This window comes from Condylostylus longicornis, unplaced genomic scaffold, assembly GCF_029603195.1.
Source record: "Condylostylus longicornis isolate FDR11 unplaced genomic scaffold, ASM2960319v2 ptg000003l, whole genome shotgun sequence".
Lineage (NCBI taxonomy): Eukaryota > Metazoa > Arthropoda > Insecta > Diptera > Dolichopodidae > Condylostylus > Condylostylus longicornis.
Window position 1 is genome coordinate 2,091,485 of NW_026577972.1, and position 23,359 is coordinate 2,114,843.

At 27.2% G+C, this 23,359-nt stretch overlaps 1 protein-coding gene across 1 annotated transcript; it reads right to left on the bottom strand.

Moving 5' to 3' along the window:
- Positions 1-478: 478 nt before the first annotated feature.
- LOC129607271 (putative uncharacterized protein DDB_G0282133) lies at positions 479-23,122 on the bottom strand. The gene is made up of 7 exons (XM_055518156.1): positions 22,894-23,122; positions 21,851-22,041; positions 21,574-21,808; positions 20,931-21,045; positions 10,186-10,439; positions 6,846-8,805; positions 479-1,316 (listed from the first exon to the last, which is right to left on the bottom strand). Exons 1-7 carry the CDS (start codon positions 22,975-22,977, stop codon positions 895-897), a joined length of 3,261 nt encoding a protein of 1,086 aa, XP_055374131.1. The 5' UTR covers positions 22,978-23,122; the 3' UTR covers positions 479-894.
- Between the last annotated feature and the right edge of the window lie 237 nt (positions 23,123-23,359).

The window sequence follows — 23,359 nt, forward strand, 5'->3', positions numbered from 1 at the left end:
ATTACAGTAGTGTATTGATAGTTTAAAAACAAATGGTTTATTGTTTTGATTTTATTACGAGTACTTATTTACTACATTCGTTTGTTAACAATGTTTTTATCTCTTTCCTAAATATTAAATTTATTCATTACTGCATTTGTCTTTTCGTACATGTTAAATTAATTATTTCCATTTAAAATTATCGAAATGTTTTCAAAATTTTGAAACAGTTTATGAGAAAAATTCTTTCAAATGGAATATTCATCTACTAGGTTAATTTAATATTGTATATGAAAGAAATGCTGAAAAATCATTCAAAAATTCATTTAATAAGAAAAAGAAACTAATTTATTTGATGCGAAGAGGAACAGAGATTATATCATAAATTTTCTGTAAATTTTGCCTTTTTTTTTTAGCCAATAAATTATTCTATTCTTCTTTATAGATTTTTAAGATGAAACCTTTGATTTATTTTGATACACGATACTCGTTGGGCATATTGTATAGAAAATTTAACTATTTGATTATGTTTTTTTGATTTTTTAATATTCAATTTTAAATACAAATTCAAATTAACAACTATATTATTACAGTTTTATTTTGTTTTTAATTATTAAAAAACACCATTATACATGCCATTATTCATAGTTTAATTCTTCACGATGTATAATGGCATTAATAATGATCGTGTATTGTTTTATGAGTGCGATAAATAAATACATACATACATATATATAAATAAAAAATTTTTGTTATTTAAATTAAGAATTAAATATTAATTAAGTTAATTTTCATTCCATTTTGTTTTTAATTTTTTCGTTTATATTTTTTGCGTTTATTCTTCTAAAATATAAATTTATAATTAAGTCGATTTTAAAATTTGTATGGAAATTAGAAAAAAATATTTGTTATGTTTCATGTTTTACTGATGTTTGCGATGATGTTTGATTTAGTTGCTACTGCTGTTTTTGTTGCTGATTCTATTATTGTTGTTGTTTTACTTTTATCTAGTATTAATGTTCGATGCTTATGTGATGTTAATTGTGCTCTTGATAATACTGCAACATCACATTTTAGACAATGAAAATGAGTTTGTTTCATTGTATACGGACATTCATCATAATATTTTATATTATTTATTTTTTCACTATTATCTTTTAAGTTTATAGAATCTATTAAATTACATTTTTCATTATTTGATATTTTACGAAAACCAGCCATACGGAAAAATTCAGCTTTATTATGTTGTCTACGATGTGCAACAACTTTATTCGTATCAGAGCATATAAAATCACATTTAAGACAATGAAAATGTGATGACTTATTATTCTGTTCATCTTAAAAGAAGAGAAAGAGAATAAACAAATTAATTTTGTGTAGAACAATTAAAATTATATAATGTTAAAATTTTATAAAATATTTATTTAAAAATCACAATAGATTGCAACTAATAAAGTACTTTACTATTTTAATTAATAAAATATTAGATGTATAAAATCGCTCTTGCCGCAGCATAACAAAAAAAAAAAAGAATTAAAAAAACGCCTATTAGTTTTAATTTGTCTATCCGCACGTCCGTCTGTGGATCCGTTTATAAAAATTCTATACAGTTTAAGATAGACAGGTCAATTGCCATAAGATGTAAATAGATCTTCACTAGAAACTTATTTCCGTAGTAGAAAATTTTTACCTATATCCTCACTTATAAAAGTTTTATGCCATTTTTCAACCATAAGAAACCATAAGCATTTTTAAAATTTTCAGCTCTCTATTTTCACGGGTGTAGAAGTTTTGTAAGCAGATCCACGGACGGACAGACGGACGGACAGAGTGAAACTAATAAGCCCTTTTTTCCACAATTTTTTTTGAAAATGCTAATAAAAGCACTATAATAATTATAAAACTTAAAATCAAATGATTACGAAATTAAATTCTAAATTAATAACTAATAAAATTTTTATTAACTTTTTATTTTATGTCGTGTATTTTAGACCAAAAAAATTTAGTACAAAATTTTTTTTATTCATTGTACGAGTACTTTCATTTTTCACTCCTTCCTCAGATATGCTGCCTGAAATGACCTTTTCAAAAAAATTCGGAAATATATTAAATTAAAATTACGGTTAAAATTTCGAGTTGAAATTTGAGTTTTTGGTATGTTGCTAAAAAAACTCCCAGTTTCATTTTTTTAATGAAAAATTTGTTAGACTTTCATCAATTTTTTTTATAGAAAACTCAAAATGAAAATAGGCAAAAACCATAATTTTAAAAAAAAAAAAAAAATTATTCAGAAATGTAATTTTTTTACATTCATTGTGTAAGTATATTTGCAGTTAAGAATTGATATTATTATTACGTCTATTGTGTTAGCGCCTCTTTAAATTTTGTTATTTTTTTTACTCATCCTAAATATATGCAATGGTTTGAAATATTTTAACACATTCATTTTCATTCAATTTAATGGATCGAACAACATAATTTAAGTGTGGAGTCACTAAGTGATAGTGATAATTATCGTTGAAAGTTCGATATTATTATTATAAACACAATTTAATGATTCGTGTCTACGATAAAATTCTTGAAACTTTTACGATAAAAATCACTATTCCTTAGAACAGGCTTGTCAAACACACGGCCAGCAGCTCTTGATCCTGCGGTTCGTTACGATTTTTTAAAAGTCGTGAAATTAAATTCTCATAATTTTGTTAGAAATATTGATTTAGAATCAGTAAGAAAATGTTGAAACCAAAGTGAAGGTTCTGCGGGAGTTTGTCACACATCCAAAAACCAAACTTATGCGTATGTGAAAATTACAGAGTTTCGAGAAGTGGAAAGCGATTGTTTTATACACGAAATACTTATTTATTTGAACCAGTTTAATTTTCTCATAATTGTAAACAGTTGACCAGTTAAGTTAATTAGAAATTTTCCGAATATTCTAATTAGAGAAAATTTTTAAAAACGGAATTTGAAAGAAGATTTTTAGATTTTAATAGATGTCAATAGATTTTCCATTTTCTGTTGATAATTTTTTGCTATTTTGCTAATATTTTTTTTAACTAGCTTACTTTTCAAAAAGTAAATGGTAATATTTACTGACCGGATTGTGTATACAATAGGTAGGTTATGTGATGGCAACAAATTTTGCATATTGAGTTTTCGGTGGGAATGCACTTCTCCATGGTAGGGAAGTGTAAATAAACTATTTTTAGCAACCTGTCGGTCTGTCGGTCTGTGTATCCACGCGTGTATCTCAAGTTCGGCTGAACCGATTTTGATGAAAATTTATATGTAAGTTTATTTCGAATATGACACGGAATGATCAACTTTTGTGATATATCAGGCTTCGGGAACTGCACTTTTTAGTGGGCCTGCTTTACATTTTTGACCATTTTGAAGAAAATATTCAACCGATATACTTGAAATTTCATATATAAGCTTTGCTCGATCATACGCAAAAATTCCTAACTTTTGGAAGAAATCAGGCTTCAGCAACTGGGCGTTTACTACGGGCCAAATATACATTTTTGTGTATATAAAGAGAAATAATCGACCGATTTCATTGAAATTTAATATTTGAATTCTTCGTATTAAATCAATGATCATATAAATTTTTTTTGGAAAAATCAGGACTTGGAAACTGATCTAAGGGCCGATTTTACATCTTTAAGTATATATATGAAACGAATTGATCGAATTTCTTGAAATTTGATAATTGAGTTCTGGTTGTTACCGAAACTAACGCGCGAGCATTTCAGGGAATTCGAGTGGCCAAAATTGAAGCTCTACCATGAGCAATATTTACATTTTTCTAGGTATGTTAACTATAAGCTTACTAATGCCCTAAAAATTAGAAAAAAGTATTTAATAGGCATTTTTATAATATTCTGTAACACTTTCACTTAACTACACAATACACATTGCGGTCAGTTATGTGCTGAACATATCAGTTATTTTTTTCTTGTGGCAACTTTCTTTATTTAATCTGGTTTTGAATTAATTATAATGCATTATACATTTATTTGAATATTTATGCTGTGAATATATATATATATATATACGTATATGACAATTAAGCGATATATGTATATAAATAGAATAAATATGTAAAAAAAAACAAAATTTATTAGAAAAATTTATAAAGAAATTTCATTCAATTCTATGTACAATATTCCGATTCCCATATTTATTAAAATTTTATTTTTCAGAGAGTAAATGAAAAAGTACATAGTGATAACAACCCTTATATCAAGTTCATAATATATCAATATGTTATTATGATGCTAGTATTTACATATGCACATACTTAGGCATGAATAATGAACATTTATTCTATTTAGCATGTTTACAAAACTTCTACACCCTTGAAAATAGAAAGCTGAAATTTCGTACGTACATAGATCTTTACTGAAAACTTATTTTCTAAAAACAAAATTTTTACCTATCTCCCCCCGCTAAAAGTAATAAACCCTCAAAATCTTAAAAATGGCATTTTCTAAAAGATTATTGTAGTAAAACCAGAAACATTTTTTAAATTCTGCAAACGCATTTAAATTCTTATTGCAAGCAGCATACCATATTTGAACTTTACAAAAAAAATGACTGGTAAAATTTACCGTTATTTAAAATCCGTTTTTTACAAATTTTTGATATCGTTTTTTTTCTAGACCTCTTAGGATAATAATAAATAGTTCATATCGTTAGAAGAAAATTTATTCCCACTTCCACTCCCTCTTAAGTTACGAGTATCACCTTTCGAAATTGGTAAAATTTGCATTTTTGGCTCCTTATACTTCCGAAACTGCAAATTTTTCGAAATTTCTATAAATGCAGAAAGCTAACGGTAAATGCCATGTCATTAAAAAATTTAATTATTTTTCTTACCTCACGCAATTCACCCTTAAATTCGAAATTCGACTATTATATTAACGCTATACGTTATTTTTTTGTTTTATTTAAAGGATTGCATAAATTGTTCATCCTAAATTTGACCTTGGAAATATATTCGTATATGAATGGAATAAATTTTAATAATTTAGTAAACAGATTATTTTTAAAAGCAGTGTTTTCAGTTTCTGAAGCGAAAAATGCTACATTACACTTAATAAAGTTTGACCTAACTTTATTTCTTTTTCAAAAGAATTTTGAAAATTCAATTTAAAATTAAACCAATTCTCAATTTTCGATTTATTAGTTTTTTTATTGGTATTGAAGTATAAAAAAATAATCGGAAAGAAAAAACAAATTACATTGTTGGACAATGTATAGGTGTATATATATGATATACTTGCATGTACATATGCATGTGCTTTTTCTAAACGAATAATAATAAAAATTATGATTTTTGGTGGAATATGTAAACACAATTTTGTTTTTAATCCATCCTTCTATTGTAAAAACTAACAACATAGTATTTTCGGTTGCTAATAACTAAGGCACCAAATACAAATTTTAAATTAGCTATAAATATTATTTAGGTATTTACAACAAAAAAAATCTGATCTGGTCAGCACATAACCGACCGCAATGTGTATTGTCTAGTTAAGTGAAAGTGTTACAGAAGATTCGTACATGCGTGCACACACAGACAGACACATATACAGACTGATAGACCGATACCTCTCTAAAAATAGTTTATTTTCGCGTCCGTACTATGGAGAAGTGCGCTCCTACTGAAAAATCGATATACAAAATTTATTGCCATCACATAACCTCCCTTATTATATGCAATGCGGTTGGTAAAAAATAATGGTTTAGAAAATTTTCAATAAATTTTTTAAAATATTCAATATTTAAAAAGAATAATATTATTATATTTTTCTAAATTAAGCTTTCGTTTAAAAATTAAAGCTGGGAATCATTTTAATAAAATTTTCTTAAGATTCTTGGAAAACTTTACATAGAAAAATCCTTAAATTTTCCTTTGAATAATCATTTTTAATGTGCATTACAATTATATAGCAATGAAATGACATTATGAACTGAACAATCGAAGGAATAACATAATTTTCTTTTATGTTTTTAAAAAAGTAATTTTTTAAGAAAAGTTGAAATCTTTCAAGATTCAAGATTAAGAAATAGAAAGAATAATCGCACTTGTTAAAAATTTACAAACGCATTTGTTGATTATTATACGTACTATGTATAAATTTCAATTTGAATGACATAAAATACGTCACACAAAAACAAGATTCTTAGAAAAATAAACTTGTTTTGATAATTTCTTTATTTTTTTATTCACTGTCTTTATTTTTATTTCATCTTTCTTCCCGTTTGCTTTCTAACAACAAATCGTTTAACTACAATTGGTTAATTGTTATACATGTTTCATCGTCATACATGTTAATTGTTATACATGTCGCTAAGAAGTGGGAAATACTTATATATATTTTGCCTTTTCTGGCGAAAAATTTTACGTTGGTTTGGATTTCTGATATATTATAAGGACTATGCTTTCGTTCATATACTAAAATATATCAAGCATGTATTTGCATATATTTAGGATGAGCGAAATAAACAAAAAAATTAAAGAAGCGTCAATATATTTTGACGCTTAAGTGTGACTAACTTTTAATGTAAATGTAATTATATATTTTAAAGGCACAGCATGTATCATCTTATTTTTGTTTTTTTTTTGAAAAAGTTTGAAAGTTTCGGAAATATAACAGCGATTGCAGAATTTAATAAATATTTAATATACATATAATAATTTTTTTTATATAAAAATATATAATAGATTCTTCATCTATATTAGAGATGATATCTATATTATATTCATTTTATATAATGTATAATAAAACAAAGAGATAAAATTGAATGCATTTTAAAAATGGAGAAAAAAATTATAAAAATAAAATTAAACTTACCAAAATTTTTATTATATGAGCATTTCATATAAAAGCATCGCATATTTGAACGATATTGTTTAAAATCATCACCCATTAATTTATCAAGACGTTCGTGACGTGCTGTATGTTGCACAAATCTTGTTTTATCGCAAAAGCTATAATAACAATCATTTCGTATACAATGAAAGTGTGATTGATGATTTCTATAGCCACAATTATTAAAATTACAATCTTCATTAAAACGAAATTTTAGATAACCATTTGGTATTGGTTCATCTTTAAATATAACGTTATTATTAATATTATTTTCAATAATATTGTCATTACTACTGTTATTACAATTACTATTAGAAGGTTTATTATGTAATTTATTTTGAATAGTTGATGATATTTGTTTAATGTTCTTTGTTGTATTATCGATATTATTAGGAACAGATATCGTGGGAGAAGAAGTGCAAGAAGAGGGAAAGGAAAAAGATAAGGAAGGCATAGATGATAATGAAGATAATATGGAATTAGAAGTTACAGAAGGAATAGAAGAAACTGTTGTTGTAATATTAGATATCGTGGCATTTGTATTAAATAAATTTTTATTATCAACATCACAATTATTATCATGATCGTCATTATCAGCATCGTCATGGACATTATCGTTAGTATATTTAGAATTCTGTATTAATTTTTTTGTACTTGAATTAAAATTATTATTGTTATTGTTATGCGATAATTTACGTTTTTTATTAAGATTACTGTTATCAATATTATTAATATTATATTCTTCTACCTTTTCTTCTTCTTCTTCATCTTCTTCCTTTTCTTCTTTTTTGCTTTCTTTTTCTATTATATTATTAATATTAAAATTTAATAAATCTTCATCTTTATTATTTGATAACAATTTTGATGATGACTTCATATTAGAATGATTAGTAGATGTTAAAACTGTAGATGCTGTAGAATCAGCAGTAGCAGCTAATTGCTGTTGTAAATTCATTATTGCTGCTGCTTTAAATAAGTAATTTGATAAATTATTATTACTTATACTAGTGTAGTTATTAACATTATCATTTTTATAATTATCTACATTAACATTATTAATATTTGGACTAGAATCAATGGAAGAAATTAAAGGTGAAGAAGACGTTGACATATTTTTTAAGGATTCTATAAAATTTTTATAAAAAAATTGATTAGATTTATATTGTTCTTTGTTAATATCATCTTCTTGTTGTAACGATAATAAAGATTGAGCTAAATGAAAATTTTTCATAGTATTATCAAAATTTTCAAAGTAATCTTTATTTTTATTAAATACTGTTGATGAATATGGATTCGATAATATTGATGACGATGACGATGATGACGATGATGATGTTGATGAAGATGTTGATAGTGATGATGTGGTTGTTGTTGTTGTTTTTACTTTTGATAACGATGATAGAGAACATGTTGAAGATAATAACGATGATAATGATGACGTTGATACCGTTGTTACTTCTGTTGTAATAGTTGGTAATAAATTTGAAAAAAATATTTTATCATTTGTTGGATTTGTTATAAATGATGTATTAAAATACGGTATTGAAAATGGATTTAACTTTTGAAATTTTTCTAATAACTGAAAATTTTTAAAAAATTTCTCTGAATTTTCATTTAATAACGGTACATCATTATTATAATAATTATTATCAGATGATGATGATCCTGACAGTAATATATTATTATTAATTTTTTTTGCAACCATACTTAAATCTTGTGGCTCATCATTTATGTTTAAATTATTATTTTCATTGTTTTTACTATTACTATTAGTGCTATTCTTATTATTTTCATTATATAATGATTCTGCCTCATCTTTTTCGCTTATTGCTTCTGTTGTTGCTGTTGTTTTTGTTTCTAACACTGCTGTAGTATCTTCTGAATTTAAATATAATAAATGCTTTGTTTTGTGATTTTTAAATTTTATGCTATTACGAAATGTCTGTTGACGAAAAAAAAAGTGTATATAGGTTATAGTAAAATTTAGATATCTTTACGTTGAAATAATTGTATATTTCGGACGTATATATATACATATATGTTATATTATTAAATCCCACAGTTTTCTTGCGTTTTTTAAAATTAAAAGCAGCATGGAAAAATTATGAACAACGAAAGCAATTAAAAATAAAACTAATGCAACCTTACAATACAGAAAAGCACAGACCACCGCATTTATGCAAGAATTCCGAGATTATAATTTTCGACTCAATTTACGAAAACATGTTATCGTGCTTCTTAACAAACAAACGAATTCCTCAAAATATAATTTGGTTTTTTATAGAAGTGTAAGGTTTGCAGTACTTTATTATGGACACTGGGTTATTCAATAGAGCTGGAAACAGAAGTTTAATAAGACAGTCCACCTTTTGTTTAATATAATGCTTGAAAACAACAAATACACCTGAATTAAACGGACTCTCACAGAAAAATTAGAAGATCTGGTATACACAGATTATATGGCCTTTCCAGTATAATATAGAAGATATCTTCAAGTTCTGTTATCCAGGTAATTACTAAAGGAAGGTCGTGCTAAAATATGATCTGAGACTTATGGAAAAACCGGAAGCAATAACATTTGGGAAGGTCTATAAAAATAAGAATATTGAACACCTGTGATAAATCAGTACTTCTCTATCATGGTGCAGTGAATCATGAATGAATATCTGTGAAGCATAAATCGTGAAACAAATAAGGAGTGTTACGAGTATATGAATAGAATACCGGTCCCTTTGTCAACATAGATAACTTTGATTTATATGCGAAATATTCTGATAAAGAAAATAAAGATATCAAGGAGGTTGATTACAAATTCAGGTAAAAACGAATTGGGATTGGTCATTTTTTCTGAACGTTAATGAAAAACATTTCAGAAAGGGTTGTTCAATGAAACTCACAAGATAGAATAATTAGTTTGCCAGAACAACAAAAAGTGCTCAATAAGAAGAAGATAAATTAAGGAATATTTATTTTTGAACCCTTGGAAATAAAAAAAAAACAAATAAAAAAGTTAATTTTGACTTTTGGAAAGATTTGGTTACTTTTTTTTAAGTTTTTATCGGGACTATATAAGAGTTTTAAGCTCCCGATAAAGATCTGTACTATATATCTAGATGGATCTTTACCGGGATATTTATGTCGTGCCTTTATCGCAAGCTTATTGTGACCAAAACAAAGGAATAACAAAAATTAATTATTGGAATTTTTAACGTATTCCATAAATGATGAGAATTTTATATAAATTGTGAGTTGCAAGAATAAATTTTATATCAATTTTATGTCAAACTATTAAAACATTTCAAAATAAAATTTGTTTAATTACCTGATTACAAACTTCGCAATGATAATGTGGTCGTTTTTTTAATTTGCAAAATGACTTCCCACAGTACATAAGATTTATATTGTCATTAGTATTAATTAAATTTGATAAGTTACTTTTTGATAAGTTATTAAATTTGATACTTGTTAATTCCTTAACCTCATTTAGTCCTAGATGTAACTCATCTGCTATATCATTATTATTAACAGTATTTTTTGTTGTATTTTGTGGAAAATATGTGCCGGCCGCTCTAACAACTAATTTATACAGAATAAAAGAAAAAAAAGGAGACAAAATTAAATTAATTTTTTTATAAAATATAATACTATTGATAATTATTACAAGTATATAAGTATAAAAGTAAGAAAAAGCACACCCTTATCCTGAAATCTGTGCAAATGTTGATTTTCATAAATTGCCTAAAAATTTTATTTTTATAAACGTGTGAAATTCATGCGAATAATGATGTGAAATTCATGGCGATTGCAAGATATAAGATGAATAACCTAAATATTTCTAGGCTATATAAAATATAGCATAGAAATGTTCTGGTTAAATATTTCTGTTCGATATACAGGGTTCGATATAGGCACTTATGATAACACTATGAGAGATAGAGGAAAATGTTATATACATTAACTTTTAGATCTCATCGTAGCACCAAAAAAAAAACAAAAAAAAATACTAACAAAAATATTCGAGAAATTTCAAGTTTTGTAAAAAAAATTAAGAAAAAGACAAAAATTCTGACTTTGACGAGCTGTTTCCCGAAAACTATGGCTCAAATCGAATTAATTGTAAGACCAAAAATAAAGAACAATCAATGTAAAACAAGCTTCCAATGATAACTCTATTTTTTATGGTTTCGAAGTTATTAATATTTAATTATATTTATATATATTTTTTTTAGCAGGCTGTAGCTCGAAAACAAGTATATCTGCACCCCACCCAACCAATTTTTGCTCGAAATTGATCAAAGAATTATCCCTGAAATTATTTGCTACCTTATGCGTACAAACACCCTGCATAAAATCATATACTGTAAAATTCCGATGATTGCCTTCCGTTTAATTATGTTCTTTCATAAAGAAGAACTATATGAGATCAACTTAAAGTTTTTAATACATAAATAGAAAATTTTAATTCGTTTTCAGGTTGACTTAGTTAAAAAATTTAAAGTTTTGTGCTGAAGAAATTATCGGTTTTCTCCTTGAAATATCCAAATAAAGAATATCTTTAACATTTGAACGAAAGAATCTTAAACGAAATTCAAATTTGAACCAATTGGGTATTTGGAAAAATTATCGACTTATTTTATAAAAATAGTTTTGAATTTTTATTTGCAGTTTATTTTTTTTATAAAGAGCTATTTCATTAAAATATCTACTAATTTAATAAATAGGTCGAACATTCTTAAATTTCAAAATCTTCACTTGCAAAATGTAATTATTAATATACAGTTATCCATGGATATTTTTTTTAATTTTACAGCAATTGAACAAAAAACCCATTTAATCTTAAATGTATCTACTGAAAAAATTTGGTCTTCCTTTCGCAGCACTAAACGGGAAACGCATTTAAACATAGTGTTTATATCAGGATATAATTGTATATTTAACTTTTATGATATTTGCAGAGGATGAAAAATTTATAAGTTCGTATGTTTGATTCTTTTTTGTAAATTGTGTATGTATGTAAATAAATTAATATGTATATGTAATATAAGAATGTTTCATTGATACATAAGAGGATGTTTCTTAAATACTTTAATATAAATTAGTTTAACTTGAATCTTGTTTTTACCGAACGCTTGAATCTTGTTGATGTTTTTATGTGAGGTAGGCTATGTGATGACAGCAAACTATGCACTTCTCCATAATAGAGAAACGACAATAAACTACATTTAGAGGGATGTCGGTCTGTGTGTGCACATGTGTGTCTCAAGTTATTTTGACTATTGCACGGATTGATAACTTTTTAGGATATATCAGACCTCTCAAAACTGTTTACGTTCTTGCGTATATAATGAGAAATAATCAACCAATTGCCACGAAATTTAATATTTAAATTTGGGGGGTTAAGGCAATGAATCTATAAAGTTTTTGAAAAAATCAATGGTCGAAAACCAAATTCGGGCCGATTTTAAATATTTTACCATATCTGTGGAACGGATTAATGAAATTTCTTGAAATTTGATATTTAAGTTCTGATTGTTACCGAAACTAACTGGTGCGTTTTTCAGCGATATAGGTGGCACAAAATGAAATTCTTCTAAGAGCCAAATTTACACTTTTCTAGGTATGTTAATTAAAATTTTACAAAGTGTCCTTAAAATTTAATAATATATTTTTAACTGTCGCCCAACGAAAAAGGCGTCCAAGTCTGAAAAAGTTACTTTTAAAAAACCTCCTGAGAAAAAATTTAAACAAATTTTTTAAAAACCAAAAAAAAAATTTTTTCTTGTGTAAAATTAAAATGACTTTATGAAAGTTGAACTTGTAAATCAAAAATGATAATAACTTTTAAAAATAAAAATTGTGCCAAATCCTTGCAAAAATAACGATAAAAATAATAAAAAACAATTTTAGAAAATGAGAGCTAATAGCTAGTTGAAAATAAATATAAAATAAAAATCAAAACAAAAATAATATTAAAAAGCCAAACTAAAAAATAATAAATGAAATTCAAAACCAAAATTAATACTAAAGTGAAAAAAAGTAAGGAAAAAATTGTAATTAAGTAACAAGGTGAAAATTTGGAAGCAACTTGGATGAATTAACGAGGCCCTGAACTAACTCAACAGAGAGGAAACGGAGTTTTTAAACAGATTTAATTAGTTAAAAAAAATATCCGTCTTCGCAGCCTATAACAATCACTAATAAATTTTAATTATTTCGAGTTATAAGAAACAAAAAATCACAAGCAAAAAATTACACACATGAAAAAATTTTTTAAATTCGAATATAAAACAAAAGCAAATGCGAATAATAATAATAATAAAAAATTTTTGAGAATATTTCTTAGCAATAATATTCATGTGAAATGCGAGTAAGAAAAAAAAGAAAAAAGAACAGAAATCAAAATTAAAAAATAAACCTTTTTATATAAATTTGCAAGTTGTAGTTAATTTGTAAACATATTGAAGAATCCTAAGCACAATCCAAGTATTCGTTAATATACAATTTCTAGAAATTCAAATTAAAAATTAATAAAAAATCGGAAAATTTTTTCTTCTTAAAAGTAAATTAATCTTTCTTTAAATACAAGAAAACTAAGAAATCGATAAATGAAGTGTAGTTATGTGCTATAATATTACAACTTTAAAGTTATATTTTTAAAATACAAAGTTATTGACTATTAAAATTTAAAACAAAAAAAAATTTTGAATCAAATATTTTTACTAAATTTAATTAAAATTCTTTTAAAATTTTCTAGTAAACAAATTTAAATTTTTATTAAAAACAAAGAATATTTTAACTTCTTTTATTAAACTACAATTTAGAGGTAAGAGGATTATGAGGAGAGTTATCCAAACTGCTAATTATAAAAGAACCGGTAGATTTACCACAGGCCTAACATCTTTGTTTAAAATTACAAAACGTTGACTTTAGGATAAATTATACGAAAAATAATCAGAACACAATACGCAGACCATCCCATTCTACACGGATTACTTAAGTTCCTTCTTACTTCCAAATATCCGGAGTAAAAAATTGTAGGTGCCAAAATGCCGTAATTCGTAAAGATTTTTACGCACAACCCATGAGCTATCCTCAACAAAATCCATACTCCAGTTCTCAAAAACAAAATCATGCACAAACACATCCACAATATTATCTCAATCCAAATTTCATAAGAACTTCTCACCGACCGCCGCTGAAAGTTGCGGCAATGGAAGTGGACCAAAGTATTCATACCGCCGAATCAACCGCACAGTTTTAAAAGACCCCTTAACAATTCTATACAAACACATAACCCCGTTAGAATCAAAGATTATTCAATGCAGAAATAGAGACGGACAAACATTGAAACCTTGATCCTCAACCTTTCACATCCCGGCATTCTAACCAGCGATATATCGACTCCGAAAATTTATTTATTTATTTATTTATTTCAGTATGTCCGAAGAGAATACAAATTTATTCTCATATAAAGACCAAAATTTCATAACCAAAATTTCGAACAGGACTTTTAATCTGCTGCAACTCAATGGGCGGACGTGAATACAAATGAAGAAACTGAACTAGAAGAACATGAAGACATTTAGACTAAACCGCGCTTGGTCTCCTTACTTCAAACACAAACTTAAGAAAGAAGGGTCTTTAAAATTTTTAATAGACACGTGCCCCAAAAAAAGTATATCGAAAGTAAATACGTACGTGCCACAATCCCAAACGAAAAACCATTTTTAGCAAAGTCTGCTGGAGGAAATATCAAAATTACTCAACACGCCTTCATTAAAAATTTTAGGTGAAACCAAACTAAAATTTTTTATATTACCCAGTTTCTAAACATTTAACGGTATTATCGGAAACGACAGCTTAAGGGAGCTTCAAGTGGTCATACATACCGATAAAAGATTCATAATAACAAATTTCAACCAAAAAATCCCACTTCGTGAACAAAGTACTACTGACAACATTAACAACATTAACAACGTTTAAACAAAATAATAAATGAAAATCCGAAACTTTTTTCATACCCCGACAAAAGATTAACGTACAGTACCATACCCATACGCTATGGCATTCAAGGTAGAGGTCGAACGTCAAGTCCAAGAGTTGTTAGATCAGGGCATTATAAGACCTTCGAAACCGCCCTGTAACTCATCGGTTCTGATCGTCCCCAAAAAACAAGACGCCTTGGAAAAGAAAGAGTACAGAATAGTAATAAATAACTGCAAATTTAATTCCATTACTATACCGAACAAATATCCGATCCCGGAGATTAACGAAGTTCTTTCTAATCTTGAGAAAAACAAATACTCCACAACTATTGAACTCAAGAGTGGATTTCACCAGGTTCCTTTCAAACCTTCTGACATTGAAAAGATCGCATTTTCCATTATAAAATGGCAAATTCGAATTTGTTCGCCTACCATTTGGGTTTAAAAACGCCCATCCATTTTTCAAAGGGCTCGTGACGCCATTTGGAGGGAACATATTGGGAAACGATGTTATATCTATATAGATATCATAATATTCAGTAGAGACCTTGACGAGCATCTGAACAATTTGAAACTTGTTTTCAGAACATTAGGATCCGCGAATATGAAGGCTCGGTTGGATAAATGCGAATTCCAGCAATTAGAAGTGGGATTTTTAGGGTTCATTGTTGGAACACCGGGATTGAAGCCGAATCCTAAAAGATTGGAGCCATTGTCAACCTGCTTTCGCCTGAGAATCGCAAAGACCTGAGATGGTTTTTGGATATGTCAAGGCAGACGCTTTATAATGCACTACGTTAAAATAGCAAAACCTCTGACATCTCTTTTGCGTGGGGAGGATGGACGACCGTGCAGGAGCGCTTCGAGAAATAAACAAATTATATTAGACCGAAATACGCTTAAAGCATTCGAAAAGTTGAAAGCTAATCTCGTAGCGAAAGAAATTATGTTGACACACCAAAATTTTGACAAACAATTTGAATAAATAACTGACGTATCAAAGTTCCCTATAGGAGCAGTTCTGATGCAAAATATTAGACCTACAACTTTTATTAGGCGGAATTTAAGTAAAACAGAAGAGAACTACGCGATGAATAAAAAGGAAATTTTTGTCATTATTTAGGCCCCTAATTCATTGCGAAATTACCTATACGGTTCAAGGAGCGTAAAAATTTACACGGACCATCAACCTTTGACACATGTTCTAAGTAGCAAGAATACGAACAGCAAGAAGAAGCATTGGAGGGCCATTCTCGAAGAGTACAACTACGAACTTAAATACAAAACCGGAAGGTCTAACGTTGTTGCTGATTCACTTTTAAGATTACCTTATCGGACAGAAATGAATTCGTTAACACCTACCCAACATGGTAACGAAAGCTCACTACACAATGTAATACCACTTGGCAGTCAAATTAACGTCTTTAGAAATCAAATATTTTTAAGGATTTGAAACGAAACCACTTGCCAATTAAAACATCCCTTTTCTAATTTTCTCAAACGCACCTTAATCCAACCGCAATGCTCTAATTTGGAAGATACCTTAACCCAGACAAAACTAATGGCATATTTGCGGAAGAGAGTATAATGGGCAAAATTCAGGAAATACGCCTCTTATTCTTTTCCAAATAAAAAATTGTACTTACGCGCAAAATGTTAGATAACGTACAAAACGAAACCCTACAAGAACAAATAATATTAAACACGCATCGTGGAGCTCGTTGCGGTGCCCCAGAAACCAACTTCAAATCCTTGAAAAATTATACTTCCAACAAATGACGAAATAGATTCAACGACTAACCAAATATTGTGAAATTTATAAATAAACGAGTAATTATGAATAATTTAGTTACTGAAATACTAAATAACTTGACTTGATAACTATTTTACCTTTAGACCTAAAATTTTTAAGGAAGACCTTTTCAATATAAACTATGCCAATCATTGGGCAAAGTTAATATTAGTTAACTCATTAATTTTATCTTGAGCCGAAATTAATAGTATAATCAAAACATTGAACTAAAAACAATTTAAATATTCCACAGTAGAAGAAGGTTTAAACTTTTCTGAAATTAAAATAATAACCAATAAGTCAACTATTCTCCACATTTTTAATATTCCAATAATCGAAAAAGAGATTTATGAAAAAATTTTACTAAAACCTGTAAAAAGAAATAATGTAACAGTAGACCTTCAATACAACAATGTAATAAAAAATAAAAATAATATTTTTGCTTTAAAAGAAAACTGCAAAAGTAATGACACATTTTTATTTGTAATGAATTAATATTATAAATTTAGTAAACGAAAAATGTATAACTAATCCTTTAAAAAGCCTATTAGCTGATTGCAACATCAGTATCACATTAAGACAGTATATAAAATCGCACCTGGGGTCATTGTGTTAAACAACTTTGAAGAAAATATTTTTATCAATTCAGAAAATAAATGGTCTTTTCTATTGAAATTCCATAGCATAGAAATTACAATAAATGATAAATCATTCACTTCACATGAAATTTCCAATTTTCATCTAGCAATTTTACATCCTCTTCCCAAAGAGATTAACGTTCTATCCTTAAAAAAGTGTCATGCAGTTCACGTCAATAACACAAAATTGTGCAAAAAGTAATTTTATTGTGCAAAAAGTTCCATTTCAAAATCATCGAAAATTCAACAACCAATAAGAACAAATTCTCGATGTACAAAATCTCGAATCTTCGCGTCCATGCTAATCTACCAAGATTTTCGATATACAATTTTTCTAAAAAATTGAGGACAATCATTTTTAAGCGGGGAAGAGTTAACGACAAGTATTCATTTATTTCTAAGATCACGTTGCAAATCCGCGTGACCAATTGTGAGAAACAATGTTCAAAATATTTTCTCACAATTATGTTCCCATATGTTGCAAACGGTAAATATGCTTATTTACGTTTTATAAATTAAATTATAAATCTTAGCATGTAAGATATAAACATTGTTAATTCGTAATTCTAATTTCTAACCATGCAGTTAGATATTCATTTGTATTATTAGAATAAAATTTGTATTGAAATGAAGAGTAAAATTTTTATAACAAAAAGTGTTAAAGACAAATTTTTTTTTATACCAACAATAAAGGTGATTTCTAAAAGCAAAGTTGTATGTATCTGATTTAAAAATAAAATGGTGAACTAAGATATACTCATATTTTAGTTTACCATTGGTGTATACAGTAAAACACGGTTAAGTGGAAATCGATCAGCCAAAAAAATTTTGTCCACTAAAGCGTGTTTTCCACTTATACGAATTCGACTTAAAAAATAAAGTTGGGTCAAACCAATGGTTTGTATTGTAGCACTTTTCCCTTCAACAAGTGAAAATTCTGCTTTTAAATACAGTCTATGTATACCTATCACACTATTAAAATTATTTTCATTCATATACAAAACTCTTTCTAGGATTGCATATATTTAGGATGAACGATTTATGCAGTCTTTGAAATAAAGCAAAAATTAATATAAAAAGGGGTTAACATAATGCTCGATTTTAAGGGTTAATTGTGTGAGTTAAGGAAAATAATTATATTTTTTAATGTCATGGAATTTACCGTTAGCTTTTTGCGTTTATAGAAATTTGAAAAAACGTACGATTTCGGAAATATAAGGTGTCAAAAATTCAAATTTTACAAATTTCAAGGGGCGATAACTTGAAAGGGGGTGGAGATGGAAAAAAATTTTCTTCTAACGAAATAAACTATTTATTAATGTCTATAAGCCACTAAAATTTCAAGCTTCTACAGGCTGGGGTCTAGAAGAAAAATGACATCAAAAATTTGGAAAAAAAGGACTTTAGATAACGGTAAATTTGAACGGCCATTTTGTTTTTCTAAATTTTGACTATAGCATACCGCGCTAGGGGAAGCAAGCCACTGCCTTTCTGCGTTTGCAAAATTTCAAAAATGCTTATGGTTTCATTGCAACAAAAAGTTAAAAAAGGCCATTTTTAAGGTTTTGGGGGGGTATAACTTCTAGAGGGAGGGAGATAGGTAAAAATTTTGTTCTACGGAAGTAAGTTTCTAGTAAAGATCTATGTACATATAAAATTTCAGCTTTCTATCTTCAAGGGTGTAGAAGTTTTGTAAACAAAAAAAGTGTCCACGGACGGACGGACGGACAGAGTGAAACTAATAAGCACTTTTTTCAAAAAATTTTTTGGAAAAGTGCTAATTATCTCCGATGTCAAAGAATTGAATTTATTAAAAACTGGTTCTAAACTTTAATTTTTCAACACTCAAAATTTGACAATGACAGAAACTAAAATATTTTGTGTAGCTACATAGTGTTGCTTTTCTTATTTTGTAGTTGAGAGTGTAGTTTTTCATTTTTGACATTTATGCTAAATAAAAACAGGGATGTGCAGTTAACTGAATAAATTTACATATTAAGTATTACATGAGGGAAAAAATATATGCGCAGATAAGCGTGTTGTGCACTTATCCGAATTCCACTTAAACGAATTTTTTTATATGAAAAAATCGAAAAAAGTACAAGCCACGAAAATTTGATGCAATTAAGCGTGAAATCCACTTAAGCGTGATCCACTTAACCGTGTTTTACTGTATATGTTTTTAATTTATTTTGACAATTCGTTTGACATTTCTTTTGGAATGCCAATTAACATTTCTGGAAAACAACAGCGGAACATATATTTTTATGAAACCAGTTAACATTGCAATTACCTGTAATTGTTTACTCTGCAATTAAAATTTTGCGCTTATCATTCACGCAATAGAATACTTTTTGATTTAATTTTCATCGTTGCACAGTTATATTGTTGATTTCAGATTACAAAAATACAATAACAGTGAACTGCGGACAATCATAAAGGATCTACTGTATCCCCCCTCCCCCTTACTAACCACAACGCTAAAACCATTTATATTTATCAACTAATGAAAAAGAAATAATAGAACAACTCATCTCCCTTAAAACGGATTTTTTAAATTTTTAATTTGTTTTTAATACATATCCAAACTGCTTTATAAGATATATTTGGTGTGTGTTTGTGAACAAAAAAAATCATCTTATTTTGGAATTTCGGATCAATATAATATCTAAATAGTCATATTTTTAACTTCATAACAATACATGAGGAGAATATTTGCACGGATATCACATAAAATATTGTTGTTATGGCATTTAATTAAATTAAATAAAAACAAATCTGATGTGTTCAACACATAACCGACCGTAATGTATCTTGTCTAGATTAGTAAAAGTATTTCAGAAGATTATAAAAATGCGTTTTAACAACTTCTTCACAATTTTAAGGACATTAATAAACTTTTAGTTAACATATCTAGAAAAATGTGAATTTGACTATTAGTAGAGTTTTATTTTGTGCCGTCCGAATTATACAAAAAATTTGTTAGTAACTTCTGGTAACAACTAGAACTCAAATATTAAATTTCAAGAAATTCCATCAATTAGTTCTGTAGATATGGTAAAAAGTGTAAAGTCGGCTCCCAGATCAGTCTCCGAGCCCTGACTTTTCCAAAAAATTTATAGATTCATTGTTTTAACATCGCAAAAACTAATATTAAATTTCAATGAAATCTGTTGATTATTTCTATTTATATACGCAAAAATGTATATTTTGCCCGTTGTAAACGTCCAGTTGCCACTTGATTTCTTCCGAAAGTTAGGAGGTTCAGCGTACGGTCGAATGAAGCTTATATATAAAAATTTCAAGTAAATCTGTTGAATATTTTCTCAAAATGATGAAAAATGTAAAACAGGCCCGTTAAAAGGTGCAGTACCCGAGGCCTGATATATCCAAAAAGTTGATCAATCAAATAATGTAATGTTTAATTTTTTTTCATAGTCAAAATAATAGAAATTCCTCAAAGTCGGTTCAGCCGAACTTGAGACACACGCGTGCACGCACTGACCGACTGACCGACAGGTTGATAAAGATAGTTTATTTACACTTCCCTACCATGGAGAAGTGTCATCCCACCTAAAAATCGACATCCAAAATTTGTTGCTAGCACATAGCCTACCTTATTGTATACACAACGCGGTCGGTAATTACTTACCTGAAATTCTTTCATTATCATTATCAATTAATTTTGTAAATATTTGCTTTGATTTTTTTGTTATAAAAAACTTTTCACTTAATAATTTCACTTGATCATCATTGTTTATTTGAAATGAATTTATATTTCTTTGTACTATTTTATTATTAGGATTATTTTTATTATCGTTAATACTAATATTTTTATTAATTTTACTATCACAATTATTTTTATTATTAATATTACTATCACTTAAACTATTATCAATGTTATTATTATCATTTTTCTTATCATTAAAATTATTGTCATTATCACAATCGTTATTTTCATCATTATTATTATCATGAATGGAATTATTATAATTTTTATTATTAAAAATTTTATCTTTAATTATTTCTTCTTCATTTTCATTGTTATTATTATTCGCTTTATTCTTTTTCTTATTAATATTTTGATTTTCTTCAAAATTTTTTGTTGATGAACTATTATCGAAAATTTCAATTGGTTGTTGTATATGATAAGATGATGTTATATTTTGCTTACAATTAAATTCGGTAGATGATGATGTAATTGTTGTTGTTGTTGGAATTTTAATATTAGGAGAATTTACATTACAATTGATATTATTATTTTCATTTATGTTTGCTATTGGTAAATTTGTTACCGTTGTTGTTATTGTTGATGTCGATGTTTCAACATTACGATCAACTGAAGAGGAATTTGTAACAGTAGCAGCAGCAGCAGTTGGTTTTTTTAGCATATCAATTATATTATTATTATCATAATGATATTCTTTTATTTCTGATGTTAAAACTGACGGTATTAATAATTGTGATGAGAATGAGGTTGATGATATTAAATTATTTGAACTATTATGCTGTTCTTGATGATCATCATCGCTATCGCAATCATCATTATTATCATCATCATCATTGTCATCATAATCATTTTTATTTTCGCTCTTGTTAGAGAGTTTTTGTTGCCCTTGTTCATAATGATGATGATTATCATGTTGATGTTGATATGATGACTCTTGATATTGATTATAAATCGTATTAGAATTATTTTGCTCATTACATACATCTTTTTCCAATTTAAAACTAGTAAATATTGCTTGGGGAGAATGTTGCTTCTATTATATAGATAAAAAATTAAAATAAATACTATAAAAAAATATATATATGTATATATAAAGTATATAACAAAATGTACATTAAAAATATGTGCATGTGTGGGAAAAAGCAAGGATATGATTATTTGTTAGTGTAATTGTAATTAACACTGGATTTGGGATGAAATGAACAAACATATAAAATTATAATTAAGTATGTATGTAGCTTAATTTAACAATTAAGCTAAAATATATAGAATGAATTAAAAACTTATAATATATTAAATATTATTAATATATTAGTATATTAATATATTAATATATTAAGTATATTAAATACAATACAAACACAATATATATGCAAATACATTATTGAATTGTGTGGATTGAATGAACGTGACTTTACAGTTTTTAGAAATTTATTGTAAAATTTGTATGTATCGAAAAGTAACTAAAGATGTTATGGCTCTTAAATAAAGTGAGGTAAAAAATAGTTCATTTGAGTCAAAAGTGGGGAACACTTAGACGCATGAAAACATAGTCATAATCCATGTACTAATTAAATTATATTGTGTAGTTAATATAGCATTAATTAAATTTAATGTTAAAGCTGTTTGTTTCCAAATATTAACTAAAATTCTTTTAATTAGAAATATAGTATGTGCCTTCTTATTGTTAAGAAGTGATATAGTGTTGAATTTTGTTAGATTGTACATACTTAGATTGTAAATTGTATTAATGGAGTAACAATGCGACCAGAATTTAAGCATCTATTGCCCCCCCCCCCCCCCCCCCCCCCCCAAACCAGATGTGGGATAGAGTTCTGTTAAAGACATTTTTCTCAATTACTATTTTTAAAAAATATAAACTTACATTACTATAAACTTCAACGACACGATTTTTTGGTGGTCTTCCACGTTTTCTATTAAAAAAACCTTCAATCGATGTTATTTGCATTAAATTTGATTGATTTTGTAATAGTTGTAATGAAGTTGATGAAGAAGATAATGTTGATGATTGTGATGATATTCCTAATAATGGTATTTGAATTCCCAATGAGTTATTTGAAGAAATTATTGTTGAATTTGAAGTTGTTGCTATATTTGGTTTTGTCATTGCCGTTGTTATTGTTGCTGTTATTGGTGTTGTTGTTGTTGATATTAACGATTTAGCATTTATTGAAATATCAATTTCTGATTCAATTGAATTTGTTTTTTTAATATTAATATCATTTTTGTCATTTTTATTATTAGAATTAGTATTTTTATTTATTATTACATTATTAACTAATTCATGTTGTTGAATATGCTGAAATATTTCTTTTAAATTATAACCGTAA

Excerpts from the sequence above, each read along its gene's own strand:
- LOC129607271 (XM_055518156.1), bottom strand. The coding sequence starts at position 22,977 with ATGCAAATAACATCGATTGAAGGTTTTTTTAATAGAAAACGTGGAAGA. Across the intron at positions 10,440-20,930 it reads TGATAATGAAAGAATTTCAG|TTGTTAGAGCGGCCGGCACA; the intron begins GTAAGTAATTAC and ends TGTATAAATTAG. Across the intron at positions 1,317-6,845 it reads CTCATATAATAAAAATTTTG|ATGAACAGAATAATAAGTCA; the intron begins GTAAGTTTAATT and ends TCTTCTTTTAAG.